Source organism: Sebastes fasciatus, chromosome 16 (genome assembly GCF_043250625.1).
Source record: "Sebastes fasciatus isolate fSebFas1 chromosome 16, fSebFas1.pri, whole genome shotgun sequence".
Lineage (NCBI taxonomy): Eukaryota > Metazoa > Chordata > Actinopteri > Perciformes > Sebastidae > Sebastes > Sebastes fasciatus.
In genome coordinates, this window is record NC_133810.1 from 1537721 (window position 1) to 1565091 (window position 27371).

The 27371-nt window shown below is 38.7% G+C and overlaps 6 protein-coding genes across 9 annotated transcripts in view; 1 reads left to right on the forward strand and 5 right to left on the reverse strand.

The window, feature by feature from the left end:
* Window positions 1-27371, forward strand: part of LOC141753168 (rap1 GTPase-activating protein 2-like) — a 467886-nt gene that overhangs the window by 113436 nt on the left and 327079 nt on the right. The window lies entirely within an intron of this gene.
* Window positions 2435-3397, reverse strand: LOC141752433 (odorant receptor 131-2-like). The gene has a single exon (XM_074610399.1). The coding sequence runs from the start codon at window positions 3395-3397 to the stop codon at window positions 2435-2437; it is 963 nt and encodes a 320-aa protein (XP_074466500.1).
* Window positions 6106-9226, reverse strand: LOC141752434 (odorant receptor 131-2-like). The gene is made up of 2 exons (XM_074610400.1): window positions 9212-9226; window positions 6106-6813 (listed from the first exon to the last, which is right to left on the reverse strand). The coding sequence occupies exons 1-2, from the start codon at window positions 9224-9226 to the stop codon at window positions 6106-6108; spliced, it is 723 nt and encodes a 240-aa protein (XP_074466501.1).
* LOC141752437 (odorant receptor 131-2-like) lies at window positions 14167-15129 on the reverse strand. Its single transcript, XM_074610407.1, has one exon. The coding sequence runs from the start codon at window positions 15127-15129 to the stop codon at window positions 14167-14169; it is 963 nt and encodes a 320-aa protein (XP_074466508.1).
* On the reverse strand, window positions 17820-20944 carry LOC141752438 (odorant receptor 131-2-like). The gene is made up of 2 exons (XM_074610408.1): window positions 20930-20944; window positions 17820-18527 (listed from the first exon to the last, which is right to left on the reverse strand). Exons 1-2 carry the CDS (start codon window positions 20942-20944, stop codon window positions 17820-17822), a joined length of 723 nt encoding a protein of 240 aa, XP_074466509.1.
* Window positions 24339-25301, reverse strand: LOC141752439 (odorant receptor 131-2-like). Its single transcript, XM_074610409.1, has one exon. The coding sequence runs from the start codon at window positions 25299-25301 to the stop codon at window positions 24339-24341; it is 963 nt and encodes a 320-aa protein (XP_074466510.1).

The following is a 27371-nucleotide window of genomic DNA, read 5'->3' on the forward strand; positions in this document are numbered from 1 at the left end:
GCTACCCAAATATCCTGATATCACAACAATAGAGCTTAGTGAATACATTAATCAAATCAATACATGTGCAATAGCAAAGTTAAACAGTCCTGTGCTATCAATACGGATGTCAAAGAAAAATGGGAGTTGGAAACATATTTTATGATAACAGATTAAAATGGGAGGAAACGTTCAAAGCAGGACATAAACTAGCTAACAGTCCAACATGGAAGGAATTTGAATGGAAGGTGCAAACGCTGCATTTTAGCACTCCATCTATCACTTCAAAATATAGTAATACATCTGAACTATGTTGGAGGGGTTGTGGATTGCTCGGGGACTTCACACATATAATAATAATAATCATAATAATAATAATAATAATAAATTGGACTTATATAGCGCATTTCAAGAAACCCAAGGACGCTTTACAAAGAGGGCACACAAAATCATACTAATAAATAACACAGAGGAAAAACTGTAGCTAAGTAATTAAAAGAGTGATATATAGGAAGAGTCAGCTGATATCATAGACCTTGATGAACAGGTGGTGCTTGAGGTGTTTTTTGAAAGTGTCCAGGGATGAAGCATTTCTTATTTCAGCACATATATTTTTGGGATTGTCCAAAGCTCTTGGCTTTCTGGAAGAACATTCAAAAGGAAATTAAACAGGTGTTGGGTATTAATTTTACTTTAGATCCAGCACTTTTCATATTGGGTCTACTTCTTGGTAATTTGACGGATAGATGTGTAATTCATTTACTGTTAATGATGGTGATGACAAAAAGAAAAAAAAATTGCACAGGGTGCATTGCTTCTGTGTACTGCCTGTCGACCCGTTTCCAATCGGACTTGAAGCTGCTGTTGGAACTTACTCACATTGTTCTATCCTATCTAGATCCTTGCTTGTGTTGTACAAACTGTCAAATGTACGTCGCTTTGGACAAAAGCGTCTGCTAAATGAAATTGTAGAATTATATAAATATTTTGTCGAGCTTCACAAAGGCTTAAATTATGACAAAATGACCTGGCGACAGCAAGAGAGGAGAAGGAGAGATGCTGGCTGAGAAGTCGCTGACTGAGTTTTCTCTGAGCAGCAAATCGCTAAAAGGGTGTGAAATGTCTGGGGCTATTCATAAAACATTCCGGGCTACAGCCTTGGGCCTGAAGGGCCTGTCTTTTTTTGGCGCGTACTTTCTCTGTGCCTCCCTTGCGTTTTATTTTATTCATTTTGGCACTCTTTTTTTGCAGGTGCGCTGTTTAATAGGTGTGGGTGATACCACAAACTTTGTTTTTGATCCGATATCAAGTAATACAGGGCAGGAATCGCCAATATCGATATCAATATCGATACCAATATCGATACCGATACCGATACGATACTTTCTATAATTAAAATCTGTTTATGCACTTTCATATTGCTTTCCACTGTTAAATAACATTCTTGTAGATTCCTAATTTTTGTGTATCATGTAAATGCAGGAATGTAAATGTACAGAGTCCTAGTAAATTATCAAACTTGAGATTTTACAGAAAAAGATGAATTGAAATCTGTAAATCTTGAAATAACAAGAGGCACTGTTTGTCCAGAAATTAAAAATGTGATTCTTGTCACCACAGATTTATAGCATGAACTTTGTTCTTACTCTAATATTTTTGCGTAAGACACAGCACATAGGCAATATCCACATTATTTTTATTTAACTTAACAGAAGTATATATGTATATACAGTAGGTCATAAATATCATCATAAAGTGCTGCAAATCCCACTTGAATGTTTTAAAGATAAATTCTTTTCACTTCACATTAAAATAAAAAATAAATATTTTTTTTTTATAATTAAAGAATACATTCACATTTTTTCAAAGTCTGTCTTGAAACAATACCCATATGCCTATATCTACATTGAAATATTTTTTTGCTGTAATTATTCCTTTCATCCGTACAGGCCCTGAAGAAATCCCTTCCTAATGTGATTCCAATAGAAGAGATGGAAGACAAAATCAGAAGTGCTCAATCTGTGCAAAAAAATCATTCCAAAGTTCAACCAAAGTTGTTATCAGGCTCCAGCAGTTTGAGTTAACTAAATCAAGTGTGTATTTTTTTCCCCAGACAGTGTTTTCTTGCAGAGCTGCAGTGGAGGGATAGTAACTCAAAGAGGGAATTTTGTTCAAACAAGTCCCTGACATGGAAGGTATCCACTTTGTTTCAATAACCCAGACTACTGATGCCTCATATTAGCTTCAGCTAAACTTTAGAATGCATTTTTGACAGAACAAAGACTGTAGATTTTGTCCCCCATCTCACACATTGGAATAGGAGTAGGGAGGGATGTCTTTTGAACCATTTCTATTTTGAACAAGAAAAACAATTCCTGTGACCAAAAACAGTTTGATGTAAATATGGACATACATTGTTTTAAGATAGACTTCACAAATATTCATTCTGTGTATTCTAGAGTGAGAGCCCAGTCTTGGCTGGGATGACTGAGAATTTCAGTCGACAGCATAGATGGAATATGAGGATGGGTCTGATGGTCTGGTCTCTGATGCCATAGATAAGAGCACTCAGACATCTGGGAAAGATGACAATACACACATAAATAACAATCTGAATGCGCACCAAGACTATCCTGTTTAGGACCTTTGAGAGTGCTATAAGCAAGGGGTTGTATATAGTTGAAGAGAGACTGAGGCCCAGCTGCACCAGATGAAGCAGCAGTGTATTACGAGCTTTCTGGGCTGAAGCTTTGTCTGTGGAGGCTGACCTGGCTGCTATCATCACACCAATATAGGTGGAAGTGACTGCCATGCCAGCTGATACAAACAGAGAGTAAGTGTACGCTTTGTCATAATCATCAGACATTGGGCCAAGCAGCATGTTTTCTTTGGCGCAAAAATATTTCATCTGCAGGCTCTCCAGGTCGTCAAATGGGAAATCTAACAGTAAAATAACTCGTGTGAAGACATTAAGTGAAGTGAAAGCCCAAACCACAATGATAGCCACTGCTGTGTTTCTGATGGTGATGATGGTAGCGTGCCTCAGTGGGTAGCACACAGCCACATATCTCTCCAGAGACATCAGCACCAGTGTGAGAGGGGAGATCTCAAATGTGAGATCAGAGAGCATGTTGAAAACACCACAAACAGGATATGTCAGCCGTATTCTACATGCAGCTATTAAGTACAGTAACTGGCTCAGTGCCAGCTGTATAGTGTCTGCAAAAAGGAGGTTGAATAGAAGAATGTAACGGGAGGTCTCACGAAACACTAATTTACTCCTCAAAGTGAATAACATGACCCCATTAATGAAGATAAACACACAGCATGGTACTGTGGTCAGAGTGATAAATAATACTCTTTCCAGTACCCCACGCCCAACAGTGATGTTGGTCTGAGATTGAATTAAATTTGACATCTTAGAGAAAACATTGAAGAGACATAAAATGTCTAAACTCTTGATGTAATTAGACAGAAACATGGACCCTTTTTCAGTTTGTATTCCTACAACAATGAAGATGAGTCATCTTTTGAGCAGAGAATGGCAATTAGTTCACATGCAAAATTCCAAATCATCTACATACTTTTATCAGGGTAGAAGCTTCTCTGAAGGGTTTGCCTTCCTTCACCTATTGTTTATGAGCTGTGTTGTTACATCACTTTTCTGAAGACAATCACATGCCAGCATTGTTAAAAAAAAAAAAGGTGATGTAATGTCTGTACCACCACCTCCTCAATCCCCTGATCCTCGTCATCGTACCCAACCCCTTTCACAAATGCACTGCAATCCTGAAAATCTTTTCTCCTGAAATTATACAGTATGGTTTAGACCTGCTCTATTTTCAAAGTGACTCGAGATAACTTAAGTTATGAATTGATGCTATATAAAATCAATTGAATTGAAAAAGATCAAATGACAATACCCGAAGGAGTTGTACTGTATATGAGAACGCAAATGTCAGAATCAGTTGAACCGGACATTCAAAATACTTTACCCTGCCAGCTCCCTAGTACAAAGTCTTTGTAATATCCGATTGTGCCCATGTGAGAATGGAGACGATCACTGTCCGGAGAATTCACGGCCAGCGAGTGGGCTTGTTGATGACGGTTCTATCATGTGGCTGGTGCGAAACCTGAAAATATAAACATCCGAGGGCAAAGAAGAAAAGTAATTTAAGCAAAAATGTCAACGAAAATGTGTAGCTGGAGAGACAACGAGATTCTTGGATTTCTGGACCGACACTGAAATCGTCCGACAAATTCAAGGAACAGCAAGAGACTCAGTTGTTTATTACCAAATTACGAACCGACTACGTGACTCTGGTCTAATCCACGCCATGTGGCGTCATCCGTATTCAAGTCTCTTGCTGCAATTGCCACCCCTAGCCTAAACCAAACCAAGTATTTCCTGTAGGTGAGAACACGTCTGACACAGACCATCTCCTTTTGTGTACAACATAGTTGTAGGGGCAAATCTGGACAACGTCTGTACCTGATTGTTTGGACATTTTCAGGAGTTTGTATAAGAAAATGGCTCATGATGCAGCAGCACCTACCCAGCTTGGAGTAGTTATTGGGAGCATGTCCGTGGACATTTTTTAGGGAAACACTAACTATTATTAACTCTTACCACTTAAGTTACATTCATATTAACAAAACAACAGGTGTTCATCTTAGAGAGCCTCTTCAATAATTCCTAACTCTATCAGTTTGCAAGGCACATGAGATCAACTACTGCACGTCAGTTTCTTCTAACGTAAACCACACAAAGGCCATGAGGTGTATTCCAGTTCTTCATATGTTAATGAAACATAACATCTTGAGAGTGTTAAGTCCAGTAATGTCGATATAGCCTAATATCACTAATCACAAATTGGCCTCAAGGGATTTTACAATCTGTACATCTTACGACACCCTCTGTTCTTTGACCCTCACTTCGGATAAGGAAAGTGCTCAAAGTGCTCAGTGTATCCAAACACTATGCTATCAATTATTGTTCATATAATAGTGTATTCTACAACTTGTAGGTGTATGTCACCTTCATTTTTATCGAGATTAATGGTTGGTGGAAGATATAATTGTTGTTTGTAATTAAATTGTAATGATCTTTATTTGGAGTGCTAGTTAATCAAGTGAAATACTACACAAGCTTTTCATTTGTTTTGTTTGAATGAGGGCAGTTAACACTCTTGTAGTTTCCTAATTTGTCTTTATTTATATACATATTTTATAATTTGAGTTTGTTAATGCAGAAATGTAAGTGAACAAAGTCATAGTAAATGATCAAATAAGAGATATTACAGAAAAAGATTAATTATTTTTGTTGCATAATAAATAGCACATGGGCAATATCCACATTATTTTTTCTTTACTTAACAGAAGTATTCATATACAGTAGGCCATAAATATCATCATCAATTGCTGCTTATCCCATTTTGAACATTTTAAAAATAAATTCCGTTCATTCCATATGCCATACTCAAATAAATAAGAAATACTTTTTTTTAATAATCAAAAGAATACATTCAAATTTTTTAAAGTCCGTCTTAAAACAATACTCATATGCCCATATGTACATTGAAATAGTTTTTGCTGTAGTTATTGCTTTCATCCGTACAGGCCCTGAAGAAATCCCTTCCTAATGTGATTCCAATGGAAGAGATGGAAGACAAAATCAGCAGTCCTCAATCTGTGCAAAAAAATCATTCCAAAATTCAGCCAAAGTTGTTATCAGGCCTCAACAGTCTGAGTTAACTAAATCAAGTGGGTATTTGTTTCCCCACACAGTGTTTTCTTGCAGAGCTGCAGTGGCGGGATAGTAACTGAAAGAGGGAATTTTGTTCAAACAAGTCCCTGACATGGAAGGTATCCACTTTGTTTCAATAACCCAGACTACTGATGCCTCATATTAGCTTCAGCTAAACTTTAGAATGCATTTTTGACAGAACAAAGACTGTAGATTTTGTCTCCCATCTCACACATTGGAATAGGAGTAGGGAGGGATGTCTTTTGAACCATTTCTATTTTGAACAAGAAAAACAATTCCTGTGACCAAAAAGAGTTTTGATGTAAATATGGACAGGCATTGTTTTAAGATAGACTTCACAAATATTCATTCTGTGTATTCTACAGTGAGAGCCCAGTCTTGGCTGGGATGACTGAGACTTTCAGTCGACAGCATAGATGGAATATGAGGATGGGTCTGATGGTCTGGTCTCTGATGCCATAGATAAGAGCACTCAGACATCTGGGAAAGATAACAATACACACATAAATAACAATCTGAATGCGCACCAAGACTATCCTGTTTAGGACCTTTGAGAGTGCTATAAGCAAGGGGTTGTATATAGTTGAAGAGAGACTGAGGCCCAGCTGCACCAGATGCAGCAAGAGAGTGTTACGAGCCTTATGAGCTGAAGCTTTGTCTGTGGAGGCTGACCTGGCTGCTATCATCACACCAATATAGGTGGAAGTGACTGCCACTCCAGCTGATACAAACAGAGAGTAAGTGTACGCTTTTTCATAATCATCAGACAATGGGCCAAGTAGCATGTTTTCTTTGGCGCAAAAATATTTCATCTGCAGGCTCTCCATGTCTTCAAATGGAAAATCTAACAGTAAAAGAACTCGTGTGAGGATATTTAGTGAACTGAAGGCCCAAACCACAATGATAGCCACTGCTGTGTTTCTGATGGTGATGATGGTAGCGTGCCTCAGTGGGAAGCACACAGCCACATATCTCTCCAGAGACATCAGCACCAGTGTGAGAGGGGAGATCTCAAATGTAAGATAAGAGAGCATGCTGAGAACACCACACACAGGATATGACTCAGCCTTATTCTACATGCAGCTATTAAGTACAGTAACTGGCTCAGTGCCAGCTGAACAGTATCTGCAAAAAGGAGGTTGAATAGAAGAATGTAACGGGAGGTCTCACAAAACACTAATTTACTCCTCAAGGTGAATAACATGACCCCATTAATGAAGATAAACACACAGCATGGTACTGTAGTCAGAGTGATAAATAACACTCTTTCCAGTACCCCCCGCCCAACAGTGATGTTGGTCTGAGATTGAATTGCATTTGACATCTTAGAGAAACATTGAAGAGACATAAAAATGTTTAACCTCTTGATATAATCAAACAGAAAAAAACAAATGAACCCTTTTTCAGTTTGTATTCCTACAACAATGAAGACATGTCATCTTTTCAGTAGAAAATGCCACTGAGTTCACATGCAAAGCTCCAAATCATCCACGTACTTTTATCAGGGTAGATGCTGGTCTGCAGGGTTTGCCTTACCTCACAAATTGTTTATGAGCTCTGTCGTTACATCATTTCCCTTGACACAATCCCATACATGCATCGTTAAAACATGTATTAATGGTTGATAGGATTTCAAATTGAAAGCACTTTCCTTAATTGATCATTGGTAACATTAACGATTGTTGGGGACGCAAATAATCTAGTCTAGTTATTAGACAATATTTAACATAATTATTAATATCACCAAAATTAATATTAATAGATTATCAATATATTTAAATAATAACGGGGCACCAAATTATGTTGGTACATGAGCTCAAAAGACATTGAAATGACTATCAAAAGGAATAAATAATTATCAAAATAATTATTAGTTATATTGAATAATATGATTTAATGTATATTAAATCATCCTGAGGCCACCACTCTTTGAAACAAAGAGAAATTGATATTAAATTCATGTCGCCTCATAAATAAGTCTCATAAAGTATACTAAACTATCAATTTGGAACTCTGATTAATAATTAAATTAAGAACTATAACCATAAATCACCATATCAATAGCTAGTAACAACTGAAGGATTTCGTAGTTCTTTTCATAGCAGCGGAGTGCATTATTGACTTTTATGCCACATTAAAGAGACCAGCATGTATATTCCACAAATATATATTTACAAGACAATAAAGGTTTAAAACACAATATTAATCCAACTAAATAACTAAACTAAGCATCTGTGTGTGCGTGCGTGCGTGCGTGCGTGCGTGCGTGCGCCTGTCTGTTTGTCTGTGTAAGAGACAAGGATAAGATGGCCCTCTGTCTCAAAATGGTGACTGAGGTTGCACAGACTACAAAACAATAGGGCAGACCATGTGAAACTACCAAAATGGCTGAATCAAAGATGGCCACCAGGACATCAAACACAATGGTCTCTTTGTCTTTCGGAGCATATGTGCTCAATTAGTACAAAGGGTTGTGTGATGTGGTAGTTTTAGTAGTTAGTGTGTATGTTTGTGTTTAAAACCAATTCACAGTTTATGTATGTGATCTTAATGTGTGTCGGACATGTGCTGGGTTAGAAAAGTTTGTTAGTGAGAAAGAGTGTCACCTAAACAATGATAAGGACATGTGTATGACTGTTTCTGTGAGGTCATAATGTGGTGTCCTAAGCTAGTGTTTTGCACTAGTGATCTCATAACAAGATACTGCCAAGGAGTTGGTCCAAGTGTACTTGCGAATCTGGGCAGTGGTGTCTGAGTCCAATCAGAATTTAGAATTTTTGCTTTTGCTAACAAACTCAAGTTTGCCTATGTAACAGCAAAACAATAAAGCAAATTAAGGCCCCGTAAATAAGCATCTGTCTCACTGTTAGCTACGTGTTAGCTGGTACTGTGGGAAGATCACTCTGGAGCTCTTATGTTTAACTCACGGCTCAGGGCTGTAACACTTCAGGTAGCCAGAGCCAGAGAGGCACTCAGTGGCGCTATCGCTGCTTGATAGATTATGTCCATGTTCTGAACTGTGGTCAAAGATGTTGCGATCATCGTCAGACCGGTCTTTTGGCTGGTCACGCCAATTCTGAATTAGAATTTCTGAGTATGGCTTTCTAACACTTCTGTTGTGTGAGTGGCTATCTTGACGCAATTGGTGGACATGGCATTGACGCTCAGTGTCCTTATGCAGCCTTTCGTGACCCCCCTTCAACCTGTTGTGAGAGTGATCATTTTAGGTATCAGGAGATCTGCATGATGCTTCAGTGTTTGAGCTCGCAGGCTCAGTTGGTTTCCCCTTCTTTTTGGAACTGACTACAGTTTCCCAAACTATCTGTGTCATCTTCCTTATTTCGTACAGTGAGGGGTTACCTTGACGCGTCCTGAGTACAATGTTGGTGTGTACACATGGATGCAGGTTTTGCATAAACAAGGACTCGAAGATGGCGTTTTCTTCTAAGCCTGGTGCATTCTTACCTTGGAAGTATGCATACCTTAAACGTTTGTAGTAATCTAGCATTCTCACTACAAGAATGTTAATTTTGGAGGGCTGCAAACATCGCTGTGGTCACGTCAGCAGTAGAAGAGCATTCTTCTATTAGTGCTTGACGGAGCTCACTATAGTCATTTCTGACACTCAGAGGCTGTGACTCTATAAACTTGTGCACAGCTTTAGAGCTGGTTTTCCACGTAAGTTTAACTTTCTCTCTTTGGGTTGCATATGGCAAGTCGATTAGATTGTGATCTAATTCTCTAACATAGTCGTCAACATGATGATCACAGTTGTCTGGATCAAAATGTTCAATGCCCTTAGCCATTAACCCAAGAACTTCAAGGTGGAACACTGTGGTGTCCTTTCTAATGAAGGCGAGACTGGGCTAGCATTGCTATGGACATGTGTATCATGGCTACAGTTCTCTTTGGCTGGGAGGCAGGGGTTTCACAGCTGTCATCACTCTCGTGCCAGAGTGGAAAGGAGGCTGAACAAGCTGAACCTTCAGAGGGAGGAGCATGGATGAAAGTGTCATTTCTCAGTGGCTAAGAACATAAGGCAGGATATCTTCTTGAAGATATACTGCATGTATCCTCACTATCTGTATCAGAAAGATTAAAAGTCAGGTAGCACTTCAGTGTTTCTCTCAGTGGAGGTTGAGGAGCTGACTTCATTCCCAAGTACTTTGAGTCAGTTAGAAATCCTTAACTTCTGAGTGGAGAGGGAGTTAACCTCTCATCAAGTGAGAAGAGTGAATCTGAGTAGCCAGAATCACAATGGCTGATGACTGTGATGGAGACAGACATTCTAGTCTAAGCCCTAACAATTTCTCTATGTGAGCAAAGATCTGACTCTGACTAATGCAGGTTTCCTAAGTAACACATCATTTTCTTATTAGCTCTCTGAACTTCATGGAGGAGACAAGCAATCTACCTAGGAATCTACCTCCTTTTCCAGGGCTGCTTTACTCTGAATGGCAAGGCTTGTTTGCCTGTGAAAGATCAGTAGCAAGCATTTCAACAATGGGTCTTTGGATGCGGTCTGCGCATCATACCTGTCAGTGAGTAGCGATTCTAATTCCTTCCTGCACTCACTGAAACTCAGCATGTTGATGAGTTCAGGGCAGCCAGGGTTTAGTTTCTGTACTAAGGAGGAAATAAAAAGCTCTACACAGGGGTTCTCCACTGTTGTGCCAGGAATGGAGGGTGAAATTCTACAGGTTGTCTATTACAGAAACAATGTTGTTGTTTATGGTGTTGCGTTAGCGGACACCTTGTTGTGGTGCTTGGGTGGAACACTAGCCTAACAAATAATGTGCTGGCCTATACTATAGGAAGTAGCTTCCTGTGGAAGACGGGTGACTATGGCACCAACTAGTGGCTCTAGTGGGCATAACATATTAGGGCCAGTTAAAGTAAATGCAGGTTTACAAAATAAGTTTGCTTACAAACTTTTAATATGCACTAACTGAAATGCAAGGCCGTAACAAAAATATACAAATCTTATAACACAGGGCTTGTAGCACACTGTGGCTCTATCTCAGGTTCTATTTAACACACACAGGCTGGAATGCATGGCAGTAACAGCCAGATACAAGCTCTTTATGTTACACAGGGCCGGTGACACGCTGTGGTGTATCTTAATTAATGGAAAATTCAAATTAAAAGGAAATTGTGACAGATTGTGGCTAGATTGCATTGAATACCTGGTATTCAAATGCTGAACCAAAAATCTTTCAAGTTCTACAGAGAAGGTTAACTTGAATTAGCAGCAATAGCAATTTCTTAAAGTAACACTATGAGGGTTTAAAGTGTTAATAATAATCACAATCTCTCAAATTGATATTCGCAACACAATGTACTTGTTATTAGTACAGCTGGATGTCTACTCCTGTGGAAGACTAGTGGTGTAGAATGTCAACAGTTTTGGTTTGTTAAGAAGTGGAATAAGATTTGTTTTGGTTTTAACCAAAATTATACTGAAAATTAATAATATGCCTCACATAGGGCACCATAATGTGTGTGAGAGAGAGAGAGGAGAGATGAAGACAAGATGGCTATTTGTCTCAAGATGGCAGCTGAGTGTGGCCTAAAGACAATATGGCGGGCACTGTAAATCTACAAAGATGGCTAAATCAAAGTTGGCCACCAGGACCTCACCACATCCTCTTTGTCTTGTCTGAGCACATGTGCTCAGTCAGAACAAACAGTGTTTGATGTGGTAGTTTGAGATTCTCTGAATATGTATGTTTGTGTTTAAAACCAATTCACAGTTTATGTAAGTGATCTTAATATGTATCGGATAATGCGGTGGGTTAGAAAAGATGGTTAGTCTGCATGCAAGACCTTTTGTCTATGTGGAGCATAACTAAACACATCAGATGTGGCGAAGCCAGCTACCCAAATATACTGACTACAAATAATATCACAGCAATATCATAGCATTAAACCAAATAAATATAGGTACATTCACCGAATTCAAAGTTAACAGTCTTGCTTAGCCATATGCTGTTGCTGTGCTAATACTGTGCTAAGATAAGTCCAGTACGTTACCCAGTTCATGGAAGAAAAAGTGGCAGTTTCATCTGTTGAAGTTGGAGGAGCCAGGCTGGAGAAGGATGTGGTTCCAGTGTCATAGTCTTTGCTGTGTTGAGATCCAGTTGTGCAGTTTGGAGGTAAACTCGTCCAATCCTTTGTTTCTGCAGCTTGGTAGCTTGCTCCGGGGCCAAAAGAGAAAGAGAGAGAACAATGGAGAGCCCTTTGATTTTATTGAATCCATTTTCACACGTATGTCTGAATGAGTCATAGGCTAGAGTAACCAGTAAGGATATTTGGGTAGCTGGCTTTGCCACATCTGATGTGTTTAGTTATGCTATACATAGACAAAACGTCTTACATGTAGACTAACCATCTTTTCTAACCCACTGCATTATCTGACACATATTAAGATCACATACATAAACTGAATTGGTTTTAAACACAAAAATACACATTCAGAGAATCTCAACCCCCACATCACACCCCCTTTGTTCTTCCTGAGCAAATATGTTCCAAAGAACAAAGAGGCCATGTAGTGACTGGCGGCCATCTTTGATACAGCCATATTTGTAGTTTTACAGAGTCAGCCATATTGTCTGTAGGCCATGCAGACATCTTGAGACAAGTAGTCATCTTGTCTCCCCCCCCCCCCCCCCTCTCTTTCTCTCTCTCTCTCTCTCCCTCACTCTCTTTCTCTCTCTCACACACACACACACACACACACACACACACACACACACACACACACACTGTGTTTAGTTTAGTTATTAAGTTAGATTAATATTGTGTTTTAAACCTTTATTATCTTGTAAATAAATGTTTGTGGATTGTATTGTACATCCTGGTCTGTTTAATATTGTACAAGAGTAAATAATGCCAACCGCTGCTGTGTCAAGAACTCCAAAATCCTTCAACCTTTACTATCTATTGATACAGTGATTTATGGTTATAGTTATTAATTTAATTATTAATCAAAGTTCCAAATTTATAGTTTAGTATACTTCATGAGACTTATTCATGAGACTGCATTAATGTGCTATCATTTTTTCTTTGTTTCAAAGAGTGGTGCCCCGAGGTTGATTTAATATACATTAAATCATATTATTCAATATTTTTAATAATTATTTTGATAATTATTAGCCTAATATTATAAATCACAAATTGGCCTCAAGGGGCTTTACAATCTGTACATCTTACGACACCCTCTGGCCTTTGATCCTCACTTCGGATAAGGAAAGTTCTCAGTGTCTCCAAATACTATGCTATCAATTCATGTTCATATAATAGTGTATTTTACAACTTGTAGGTGTATGCCACGTTTATGTTTATTGAGATTGATGGTTGGTGCAAGATATTATTGTTGTTTGTAATTAACGTTGTAATGTGATCTCAAGTTGGAGTGCTAGTTACTCCAGTGAAATACTACACATGCTGTTAATTTATATTGTTTGATATAAGGGCAGTTAACACTCTTTTAGTTTCCTAATTTCTCTGTATTTATAAACATATTTTATATTTTGAATTTGTACATGCAGAAATGTAGGTGAATAGAGTCATAGTAAATGATCAAATAAGAGATATTACAGAAAAAGATCAATAATTATTTTTGTTGCATAAAACACATATCACATAGGCAATATCCATATCATGTTTATTTTACTTGACAGAAGTATTTATATACAGTAGGCCATAAATATCATCATAAATTGCTGCTAATCCCACTTGAACATTTTAAAGATAAATTGTGTTCACTCCATATTCCATATTCAAATGAAAAATATATTATTTTTTTTATTAATGAGAAGGATACATTCACACTTTTTAAAGTTTGTCCTAAAACAATACTCATATGCCCATATTTACATTGAAATAGTTTTTATTTTAATTATTCCTTTTATCCGTACATGAAGAAATCCCTTCCTAATGTGATTCCAATGGAAGAGATGGAGAACCAAATCAGCAGTCATCAATATGTGCAAAAAAATCATTTCAAAGTTCAACCAAAGTTGTTATCAGGCTTCAGCAGTCTGAGTTAACTAAGTCAAGTGGGTATTTGTTTCCCCACACAGTGTTTTCTTGCACAACTGCAGTGGAGGGATAGTAGCTCAAAGAGGGAATTTTGTTCAAACAAGACTCTGACATGGAAGATACCCATGTCATTTCAATAACCCAGACCACTGATGCCTCACATTAGCTTCAGCTAAACTTTAGAATGCATTTTTGACAGAACAAAGACTTTGGATTTTGTCTCCCATCTCAAACATTGGAATAGGAGTAGGGAGGGATAGCTTCACAATCACTTTGGACACGAGAAACAATTCCAGTGACCAAAAAGAGTTTTGATGTAAATATGGACATGCATTGTTTTAAGATAGACTTCACAAATATTCATTCTGTGTATTCTAGAGTGAGAGCCCAGCCTTGGCTGGGATGACTGAGTGTTTCAGTCGACAGCATAGATGGCATATGAGGATGGGTCTGATGGTCTGGTCTCTGATACCATAGATAAGAGTACTCAGACATCTGGGAAAGATGACAATACACACATAAATAACAATCTGAATGCGCACCAAGACTATCCTGTCTAGGACCTTTGAGAGTGCTATAAGCAAGGGGTTGTATATAGTTGAAGAGAGACTGAGGCCCAGCTGCACCAGATGCAGCAGCAGTGTATTACGAGCCTTGTTGGCTGAAGATTTGTTTGTGGAGGCTGACCTGGCTGCTATCATCACACCAATATAGGAGGAAGTGACTGCCATGCCAGCTGATACAAACAGAAAACAGGTGTACGCTTTGTCATAATCATCAGACATTAGGCCAAGCAGCATGTTTTTTCTGGCACAAAAATATTCCATCTGCAGGCTCTCCAGGTCATCAAATGGAAAATCTAACAGTAAAAGAACTTGTGTGAGGACATTTAGTGAACTGAAGGCCCAAACCACAATGATAGCCACTGCTGTGTTTCTGATGGTGATGATGGTAGCGTGCCTCAGTGGGTAGCACACAGCCACATATCTCTCCAGAGACATCACCACCAGTGTGAGAGGGGAGATTACAAATGTGAGATTGGAGAACATGCTGAGAACACCACATACAGGATATGTCAGTTTTACTCTACAAGCAGCCAGGAGGTACAGTAACTGACTCAGTGCCAGCTGTACAGTGTCTGCAAAAAGGAGGTTAAACAGAAGAATGTAACGGGAGGTCTCACGAAACACTAATTTACTCCTCAAAGTGAATAACATGACCCCATTAATGAAGATAAACACACAGCATGGTACTGTGGTCAGAGTGATAAATAATACTCTTTCCAGTACCCCACGCCCAACAGTGATGTTGGTCTGAGATTGAATTAAATTTGACATCTTAGAGAAAACATTGAAGAGACATAAAATGTCTAAACTCTTGATGTAATTAGACAGAAACATGGACCCTTTTTCAGTTTGTATTCCTACAACAATGAAGATGAGTCATCTTTTGAGCAGAGAATGGCAATTAGTTCACATGCAAAATTCCAAATCATCTACATACTTTTATCAGGGTAGAAGCTTCTCTGAAGGGTTTGCCTTCCTTCACCTATTGTTTATGAGCTGTGTTGTTACATCACTTTTCTGAAGACAATCACATGCCAGCATTGTTAAAAAAAAAAAAAGGTGATGTAATGTCTGTACCACCACCTCCTCAATCCCCTGATCCTCGTCATCGTACCCAACCCCTTTCACAAATGCACTGCAATCCTGAAAATCTTTTCTCCTGAAATTATACAGTATGGTTTAGACCTGCTCTATTTTCAAAGTGACTCGAGATAACTTAAGTTATGAATTGATGCTATATAAAATCAATTGAATTGAAAAAGATCAAATGACAATACCCGAAGGAGTTGTACTGTATATGAGAACGCAAATGTCAGAATCAGTTGAACCGGACATTCAAAATACTTTACCCTGCCAGCTCCCTAGTACAAAGTCTTTGTAATATCCGATTGTGCCCATGTGAGAATGGAGACGATCACTGTCCGGAGAATTCACGGCGGTTGATGACGGTTCTATCATGTGGCTGGTGCGAAACCTGAAAATATAAACATCCGAGGGCAAAGAAGAAAAGTAATTTAAGCAAAAATGTCAACGAAAATGTGTAGCTGGAGAGACAACGAGATTCTTGGATTTCTGGACCGACACTGAAATCGTCCGACAAATTCAAGGAACAGCAAGAGACTCAGTTGTTTATTACCAAATTACGAACCGACTACGTGACTGTGGTCTAATCCACGCCATGTGGCGTCATCCGTATTCAAGTCTCTTGCTGCAATTGCCACCCCTAGCCTAAACCAAACCAAGTATTTCCTGTAGGTGAGAACACGTCTGACACAGACCATCTCCTTTTGTGTACAACATAGTTGTAGGGGCAAATCTGGACAACGTCTGTACCTGATTGTTTGGACATTTTCAGGAGTTTGTATAAGAAAATGGCTCATGATGCAGCAGCACCTACCCAGCTTGGAGTAGTTATTGGGAGCATGTCCGTGGACATTTTTTAGGGAAACACTAACTATTATTAACTCTTACCACTTAAGTTACATTCATATTAACAAAACAACAGGTGTTCATCTTAGAGAGCCTCTTCAATAATTCCTAACTCTATCAGTTTGCAAGGCACATGAGATCAACTACTGCACGTCAGTTTCTTCTAACGTAAACCACACAAAGGCCATGAGGTGTATTCCAGTTCTTCATATGTTAATGAAACATAACATCTTGAGAGTGTTAAGTCCAGTAATGTCGATATAGCCTAATATCACTAATCACAAATTGGCCTCAAGGGATTTTACAATCTGTACATCTTACGACACCCTCTGTTCTTTGACCCTCACTTCGGATAAGGAAAGTGCTCAAAGTGCTCAGTGTATCCAAACACTATGCTATCAATTATTGTTCATATAATAGTGTATTCTACAACTTGTAGGTGTATGTCACCTTCATTTTTATCGAGATTAATGGTTGGTGGAAGATATAATTGTTGTTTGTAATTAAATTGTAATGATCTTTATTTGGAGTGCTAGTTAATCAAGTGAAATACTACACAAGCTTTTCATTTGTTTTGTTTGAATGAGGGCAGTTAACACTCTTGTAGTTTCCTAATTTGTCTTTATTTATATACATATTTTATAATTTGAGTTTGTTAATGCAGAAATGTAAGTGAACAAAGTCATAGTAAATGATCAAATAAGAGATATTACAGAAAAAGATTAATTATTTTTGTTGCATAATAAATAGCACATGGGCAATATCCACATTATTTTTTCTTTACTTAACAGAAGTATTCATATACAGTAGGCCATAAATATCATCATCAATTGCTGCTTATCCCATTTTGAACATTTTAAAAATAAATTCCGTTCATTCCATATGCCATACTCAAATAAATAAGAAATACTTTTTTTTAATAATCAAAAGAATACATTCAAATTTTTTAAAGTCCGTCTTAAAACAATACTCATATGCCCATATGTACATTGAAATAGTTTTTGCTGTAGTTATTGCTTTCATCTGTACAGGCCCTGAAGAAATCCCTTCCTAATGTGATTCCAATGGAAGAGATGGAAGACAAAATCAGCAGTCCTCAATCTGTGCAAAAAAATCATTCCAAAATTCAACCAAAGTTGTTATCAGGCCTCAACAGTCTGAGTTAACTAAATCAAGTGGGTATTTGTTTCCCCACACAGTGTTTTCTTGCAGAGCTGCAGTGGAGGGATAGTAACTGAAAGAGGGAATTTTGTTCAAACAAGTCCCTGACATGGAAGGTATCCACTTTGTTTCAATAACCCAGACTACTGATGCCTCATATTAGCTTCAGCTAAACTTTAGAATTCATTTTTGACAGAACAAAGACTGTAGATTTTGTCTCCCATCTCACACATTGGAATAGGAGTAGGGAGGGATGTCTTCATAGCCATTTTGAACAAGAAAAACAATTCCTGTGACCAAAAAGAGTTTTGATGTAAATATGGACAGGCATTGTTTTAAGATAGACTTCACAAATATTCATTCTGTGTATTCTAGAGTGAGAGCCCAGTCTTGGCTGGGATGACTGAGACTTTCAGTCGACAGCATAGATGGCATATGAGGATGGGTCTGATGGTCTGGTCTCTGATGCCATAGATAAGAGCACTCAGACATCTGGGAAAGATAACAATACACACATAAATAACAATCTGAATGCGCACCAAGACTATCCTGTCTAGGACCTTTGAGAGTGCTATAAGCAAGGGGTTGTATATAGTTGAAGAGAGACTGAGGCCCAGCTGCACCAGATGCAGCAACAGAGTGTTACGAGCCTTATGAGCTGAAGCTTTGTCTGTGGAGGCTGACCTGGCTGCTATCATCACACCAATATAGGTGGAAGTGACTGCCACTCCAGCTGATACAAACAGAGAGTAAGTGTACGCTTTTTCATAATCATCAGACAATGGGCCAAGTAGCATGTTTTCTTTGGCGCAAAAATATTTCATCTGCAGGCTCTCCATGTCTTCAAATGGAAAATCTAACAGTAAAAGAACTCGTGTGAGGATATTTAGTGAACTGAAGGCCCAAACCACAATGATAGCCACTGCTGTGTTTCTGATGGTGATGATGGTAGCGTGCCTCAGTGGGAAGCACACAGCCACATATCTCTCCAGAGACATCAGCACCAGTGTGAGAGGGGAGATCTCAAATGTAAGATAAGAGAGCATGCTGAGAACACCACACACAGGATATGACTCAGCCTTATTCTACATGCAGCTATTAAGTACAGTAACTGGCTCAGTGCCAGCTGAACAGTATCTGCAAAAAGGAGGTTGAATAGAAGAATGTAACGGGAGGTCTCACAAAACACTAATTTACTCCTCAAGGTGAATAACATGACCCCATTAATGAAGATAAACACACAGCATGGTACTGTAGTCAGAGTGATAAATAACACTCTTTCCAGTACCCCCCGCCCAACAGTGATGTTGGTCTGAGATTGAATTGCATTTGACATCTTAGAGAAACATTGAAGAGACATAAAAATGTTTAACCTCTTGATATAATCAAACAGAAAAAAACAAATGAACCCTTTTTCAGTTTATATTCCTACAACAATGAAGACATGTCATCTTTTCAGTAGAAAATGCCACTGAGTTCACATGCAAAGCTCCAAATCATCCACGTACTTTTATCAGGGTAGATGCTGGTCTGCAGGGTTTGCCTTACCTCACCAATTGTTTATGAGCTCTGTCGTTACATCATTTCCCTTGACACAATCCCATACATGCATCGTTAAAACATGTATTAATGGTTGATAGGATTTCAAATTGAAAGCACTTTCCTTAATTGATCATTGGTAACATTAACGATTGTTGGGGACGCAAATAATCTAGTCTAGTTATTAGACAATATTTAACATAATTATTAATATCACCAAAATTAATATTAATAGATTATCAATATATTTAAATAATAACGGGGCACCAAATTATGTTGGTACATGAGCTCAAAAGACATTGAAATGACTATCAAAAGGAATAAATAATTATCAAAATAATTATTAGTTATATTGAATAATATGATTTAATGTATATTAAATCATCCTGAGGCCACCACTCTTTGAAACAAAGAGAAATTGATATTAAATTCATGTCGCCTCATAAATAAGTCTCATAAAGTATACTAAACTATCAATTTGGAACTCTGATTAATAATTAAATTAAGAACTATAACCATAAATCACCATATCAATAGCTAGTAACAACTGAAGGATTTCGTAGTTCTTTTCATAGCAGCGGAGTGCATTATTGACTTTTATGCCACATTAAAGAGACCAGCATGTATATTCCACAAATATATATTTACAAGACAATAAAGGTTTAAAACACAATATTAATCCAACTAAATAACTAAACTAAGCATCTGTGTGTGCGTGCGTGCGTGCGTGCGTGCGTGCGTGCGTGCGCCTGTCTGTTTGTCTGTGTAAGAGACAAGGATAAGATGGCCCTCTGTCTCAAAATGGTGACTGAGGTTGCACAGACTACAAAACAATAGGGCAGACCATGTGAAACTACCAAAATGGCTGAATCAAAGATGGCCACCAGGACATCAAACACAATGGTCTCTTTGTCTTTCGGAGCATATGTGCTCAATTAGTACAAAGGGTTGTGTGATGTGGTAGTTTTAGTAGTTAGTGTGTATGTTTGTGTTTAAAACCAATTCACAGTTTATGTATGTGATCTTAATGTGTGTCGGACATGTGCCGGGTTAGAAAAGTTTGTTAGTGAGAAAGAGTGTCACCTAAACAATGATAAGGACATGTGTATGACTGTTTCTGTGAGGTCATAATGTGGTGTCCTAAGCTAGTGTTTTGCACTAGTGATCTCATAACAAGATACTGCCAAGGAGTTGGTCCAAGTGTACTTGCGAATCTGGGCAGTGGTGTCTGAGTCCAATCAGAATTTAGAATTTTTGCTTTTGCTAACAAACTCAAGTTTGCCTATGTAACAGCAAAACAATAAAGCAAATTAAGGCCCCGTAAATAAGCATCTGTCTCACTGTTAGCTACGTGTTAGCTGGTACTGTGGGAAGATCACTCTGGAGCTCTTATGTTTAACTCACGGCTCAGGGCTGTAACACTTCAGGTAGCCAGAGCCAGAGAGGCACTCAGTGGCGCTATCGCTGCTTGATAGATTATGTCCATGTTCTGAACTGTGGTCAAAGATGTTGCGATCATCGTCAGACCGGTCTTTTGGCTGGTCACGCCAATTCTGAATTAGAATTTCTGAGTATGGCTTTCTAACACTTCTGTTGTGTGAGTGGCTATCTTGACGCAATTGGTGGACATGGCATTGACGCTCAGTGTCCTTATGCAGCCTTTCGTGACCCCCCTTCAACCTGTTGTGAGAGTGATCATTTTAGGTATCAGGAGATCTGCATGATGCTTCAGTGTTTGAGCTCGCAGGCTCAGTTGGTTTCCCCTTCTTTTTGGAACTGACTACAGTTTCCCAAACTATCTGTGTCATCTTCCTTATTTCGTACAGTGAGGGGTTACCTTGACGCGTCCTGAGTACAATGTTGGTGTGTACACATGGATGCAGGTTTTGCATAAACAAGGACTCGAAGATGGCGTTTTCTTCTAAGCCTGGTGCATTCTTACCTTGGAAGTATGCATACCTTAAACGTTTGTAGTAATCTAGCATTCTCACTACAAGAATGTTAATTTTGGAGGGCTGCAAACATCGCTGTGGTCACGTCAGCAGTAGAAGAGCATTCTTCTATTAGTGCTTGACGGAGCTCACTATAGTCATTTCTGACACTCAGAGGCTGTGACTCTATAAACTTGTGCACAGCTTTAGAGCTGGTTTTCCACGTAAGTTTAACTTTCTCTCTTTGGGTTGCATATGGCAAGTCGATTAGATTGTGATCTAATTCTCTAACATAGTCGTCAACATGATGATCACAGTTGTCTGGATCAAAATGTTCAATGCCCTTAGCCATTAACCCAAGAACTTCAAGGTGGAACACTGTGGTGTCCTTTCTAATGAAGGCGAGACTGGGCTAGCATTGCTATGGACATGTGTATCATGGCTACATTTCTCTTTGGCTGGGAGGCAGGGGTTTCACAGCTGTCATCACTCTCGTGCCAGAGTGGAAAGGAGGCTGAACAAGCTGAACCTTCAGAGGGAGGAGCATGGATGAAAGTGTCATTTCTCAGTGGCTAAGAACATAAGGCAGGATATCTTCTTGAAGATATACTGCATGTATCCTCACTATCTGTATCAGAAAGATTAAAAGTCAGGTAGCACTTCAGTGTTTCTCTCAGTGGAGGTTGAGGAGCTGACTTCATTCCCAAGTACTTTGAGTCAGTTAGAAATCCTTAACTTCTGAGTGGAGAGGGAGTTAACCTCTCATCAAGTGAGAAGAGTGAATCTGAGTAGCCAGAATCACAATGGCTGATGACTGTGATGGAGACAGACATTCTAGTCTAAGCCCTAACAATTTCTCTGTGTGAGCAAAGATCTGACTCTGACTAATGCAGGTTTCCTAAGTAACACATCATTTTCTTATTAGCTCTCTGAACTTCATGGAGGAGACAAGCAATCTACCTAGGAATCTACCTCCTTTTCCAGGGCTGCTTTACTCTGAATGGCAAGGCTTGTTTGCCTATGAAAGATCAGTAGCAAGCATTTCAACAATGGGTCTTTGGATGCGGTCTGCGCATCATACCTGTCAGTGAGTAGCGATTCTAATTCCTTCCTGCACTCACTGAAACTCAGCATGTTGATGAGTTCAGGGCAGCCAGGGTTTAGTTTCTGTACTAAGGAGGAAATAAAAAGCTCTACACAGGGGTTCTCCACTGTTGTGCCAGGAATGGAGGGTGAAATGCTACAGGTTGTCTATTACAGAAACAATGTTGTTGTTTATGGTGTTGCGTTAGCGGACACCTTGTTGTGGTGCTTGGGTGGAACACTAGCCTAACAAATAATGTGCTGGCCTATACTATAGGAAGTAGCTTCCTGTGGAAGACGGGTGACTATGGCACCAACTAGTGGCTCTAGTGGGCATAACATATTAGGGCCAGTTAAAGTAAATGCAGGTTTACAAAATAAGTTTGCTTACAAACTTTTAATATGCACTAACTGAAATGCAAGGCCGTAACAAAAATATACAAATCTTATAACACAGGGCTTGTAGCACACTGTGACTCTTATCTCAGGTTCTATTTAACACACACAGGCTGGAATGCATGGCAGTAACAGCCAGATACAAGCTCTTTATGTTACACAGGGCCGGTGACACGCTGTGGTGTATCTTAATTAATGGAAAATTAAAATTAAAAGGAAATTGTGACAGATTGTGGCTAGATTGCATTGAATACCTGGTATTCAAATGCTGAACCAAAAATCTTTCAAGTTCTACAGAGAAGGTTAACTTGAATTAGCAGCAATAGCAATTTCTTAAAGTAACACTATGAGGGTTTAAAGTGTTAATAATAATCACAATCTCTCAAATTGATATTCGCAACACAATGTACTTGTTATTAGTACAGCTGGATGTCTACTCCTGTGGAAGACTAGTGGTGTAGAATGTCAACAGTTTTGGTTTGTTAAGAAGTGGAATAAGATTTGTTTTGGTTTTAACCAAAATTATACTGAAAATTAATAATATGCCTCACATAGGGCACCATAATGTGTGTGAGAGAGAGAGAGGAGAGATGAAGACAAGATGGCTATTTGTCTCAAGATGGCAGCTGAGTGTGGCCTAAAGACAATATGGCGGGCACTGTAAATCTACAAAGATGGCTAAATCAAAGTTGGCCACCAGGACCTCACCACATCCTCTTTGTCTTGTCTGAGCACATGTGCTCAGTCAGAACAAACAGTGTTTGATGTGGTAGTTTGAGATTCTCTGAATATGTATGTTTGTGTTTAAAACCAATTCACAGTTTATGTAAGTGATCTTAATATGTATCGGATAATGCGGTGGGTTAGAAAAGATGGTTAGTCTGCATGCAAGACCTTTTGTCTATGTGGAGCATAACTAAACACATCAGATGTGGCGAAGCCAGCTACCCAAATATACTGACTACAAATAATATCACAGCAATATCATAGCATTAAACCAAATAAATATAGGTACATTCACCGAATTCAAAGTTAACAGTCTTGCTTAGTCATATGCTGTTGCTGTGCTAATACTGTGCTAAGATAAGTCCAGTACGTTACCCAGTTCATGGAAGAAAAAGTGGCAGTTTCATCTGTTGAAGTTGGAGGAGCCAGGCTGGAGAAGGATGTGGTTCCAGTGTCATAGTCTTTGCTGTGTTGAGATCCAGTTGTGCAGTTTGGAGGTAAACTCGTCCAATCCTTTGTTTCTGCAGCTTGGTAGCTTGCTCCGGGGCCAAAAGAGAAAGAGTGAGAACAATGGAGAGCCCTTTGATTTTATTGAATCCATTTTCACACGTATGTCTGAATGAGTCATAGGCTAGAGTAACCAGTAAGGATATTTGGGTAGCTGGCTTTGCCACATCTGATGTGTTTAGTTATGCTATACATAGACAAAACGTCTTACATGTAGACTAACCATCTTTTCTAACCCACTGCATTATCTGACACATATTAAGATCACATACATAAACTGAATTGGTTTTAAACACAAAAATACACATTCAGAGAATCTCAACCCCCACATCACACCCCCTTTGTTCTTCCTGAGCAAATATGTTCCAAAGAACAAAGAGGCCATGTAGTGACTGGCGGCCATCTTTGATACAGCCATATTTGTAGTTTTACAGAGTCAGCCATATTGTCTGTAGGCCATGCAGACATCTTGAGACAAGTAGTCATCTTGTCTCCCCCCCCCCCCCCCCCCTCTCTTTCTCTCTCTCTCTCTCCCTCACTCTCTTTCTCTCTCTCACACACACACACACACACACACACACACACACACACACACACACACACACACACTGTGTTTAGTTTAGTTATTAAGTTAGATTAATATTGTGTTTTAAACCTTTATTATGCATTGTTTTAAGATAGACTTCACAAATATTCATTCTGTGTATTCTAGAGTGAGAGCCCAGCCTTGGCTGGGATGACTGAGTGTTTCAGTCGACAGCATAGATGGCATATGAGGATGGGTCTGATGGTCTGGTCTCTGATGCCATAGATAAGAGTACTCAGACATCTGGGAAAGATGACAATACACACATAAATAACAATCTGAATGCGCACCAAGACTATCCTGTCTAGGACCTTTGAGAGTGCTATAAGCAAGGGGTTGTATATAGTTGAAGAGAGACTGAGGCCCAGCTGCACCAGATGCAGCAGCAGTGTATTACGAGCCTTGTTGGCTGAAGATTTGTTTGTGGAGGCTGACCTGGCTGCTATCATCACACCAATATAGGAGGAAGTGACTGCCATGCCAGCTGATACAAACAGAAAACAGGTGTACGCTTTGTCATAATCATCAGACATTAGGCCAAGCAGCATGTTTTTTCTGGCCCAAAAATATTCCATCTGCAGGCTCTCCAGGTCATCAAATGGAAAATCTAACAGTAAAAGAACTTGTGTGAGGACATTTAGTGAACTGAAGGACCAAACCACAATGATAGCCACTGCTGTGTTTCTGGTGGTGATGATGGTAGCGTGCCTCAGTGGGTAGCACACAGCCACATATCTCTCCAGAGACATCACCACCAGTGTGAGAGGGGAGATTACAAATGTGAGATTGGAGAACATGCTGAGAACACCACATACAGGATATGTCAGTTTTACTCTACAAGCAGCCAGGAGGTACAGTAACTGACTCAGTGCCAGCTGTACAGTGTCTGCAAAAAGGAGGTTAAACAGAAGAATGTAACGGGAGGTCTCACGAAACACTAATTTACTCCTCAAGGTGAATAACATGGTCCCATTAATGAAGAGAAACACACAGCATGGTACTGTAGTCAGAGTGGCAAATAACACTGTTTCCAGTAACCCCAGCCCAACAGTGATGTTGGTCTGAGATTGAATTGCATTTGACATCTTAGAGAAACATTGAAGAGACATACAAATGTTAAACCTCTTGATGTAATCCAACAGGAAAAAAAACAAATGGACGCTCTTTCAGTTTGTATTCCTACAACAATGAAGACATGTCATCTTTTCAGTAGATTAATGCCACTGAGTTCACATGCAAAGCTCCAAATCATCCACATACTTTTATCAGGGTAGATGCTGGTCTGCAGGGTTTGCCTTACCTCACCAATTGTTTATGAGCTCTGTCGTTACATCATTTCCCTTGACACAATCACATACCAGCTTTGTTAAAAAAGGTGTAATGGGTTATAGGGTTGCAAATTTTAAGTACTTTCCTTCATTTAATTTTTTTCATTTCAAAATTTATTTCGAACATGTAGAATACAAAAAAATAAAATAAAAAATAAAGAAAAAGAACGATCATACCAACAAGTGGACAGTCAGAAACAAGTAATATTTACATACAATGAAAAGCATAAGAAAAATAAATAGTCAACACTTGATGCCTTGATTTACATATTCGAAAAGGAGTGAGAAGAAGTATAAACTTATTTAATCCCACCCCTTCTCCATAAGTCAATTATTAATTATTAACCAGCTTCCTTATTGAGCCATACATACCGTATACTTTAATTCAATTTACCTAAAGTTGTCTAACTATATTTATTATTTATAATTATTCTAAATATAATTATTACCTTTAATCTGTGTCATACAGAAATATAAATTAATTACTGATATAATTATCCTTATCAAAATATAAATTTATTTATAATATAACTTAATCATAATACCAATTCATTACTTACATATTTATCTTAATCATATTGACTATTTGTTATCTTTTCTTATATGCGCGAATTATTATTTATAATATACAATTTATAATATACAATAAGCACATGCAATACAACCCTCAATATATACATACATACACATACATACACATATATATATATGTATATATACATATATACACCGCACATTGCACTACATGCACACATTACATACCACGTATACATATATATAAACGTATATATAGACATATATACATGTATGCAATACACAGCGTCCGACCATGCATACATTATTCTTATACCCAAAATCAAATATCCACAAATTTGCATTATTCTTTACAGAAAAAATAGGAAGATAGACTAATACAGAATAAATATTAAGCAACCAATAAATAAATAAACAGTAATAAATAAATAAACAGTAACCCCTGTAAACACCTTGTGATTGTTAAATCCTTAATCAATCATTGCAACATTAACGATCAATCACTCGATTAATCGTAAGTTAAAAAACATTTTAAAAATGCATTTTCCACACAATACCAAATGCGTTTTTGATTCAATCAAGGCTTTATTTCCACAGCAACATATTGCATATCCTCTGACATTAGACCCTACACCGTTTTTTGCTTTTTTTGGACCGCACGGTCTTTTTTTGTAATAATTCATGTAGAATCTCAACACCGTAATGCACAATCATGACATTTACAAACTAGGACAAACTGGGCTATCAGAATATGTGTGCTGCAGTGATGTCAGCAGGCGTTAAGGAAGCGGCAGTTAGAACAAACACAGGCCAGGTGGTTGCAGTTATTGTACACCATCCTGCCTCTCTGTTAGAGGATTTGCCTCTAGTTTTTCAACTCCCTTTGGCATGGGGACATTAACTGAAGGACGTATGTCCGCTGGCCTAGGGATGATGGGAGGTGGGGAGGATAGACCAGTTGGAAATGAGTGAGCTGGCTGAGAATCACCAGCTTGATTGGACTGTGGTGGGGCCCCTTGAGTTGCTGGACGGAGCCCTTGTGCTGCCGTGTTGCAGGCACAGGGGGAATGCAACTTGGCCTCCACCAGGGGGGGCTGATGATGCAGGCTGCGGCCGTGGAGGTAATAATATGATAACTCTGAATTAATATGCTGTGACAAGGCCAGTCTAACCATTATCATGAATGGTGCATTATTGTAAACATGGATACCAAACTGTTACGATGGTATTTAATTGTATTTCATATGTGTGTGTGAATATATATAGTTGGCACTGTGCTACACAGTGCTCTTG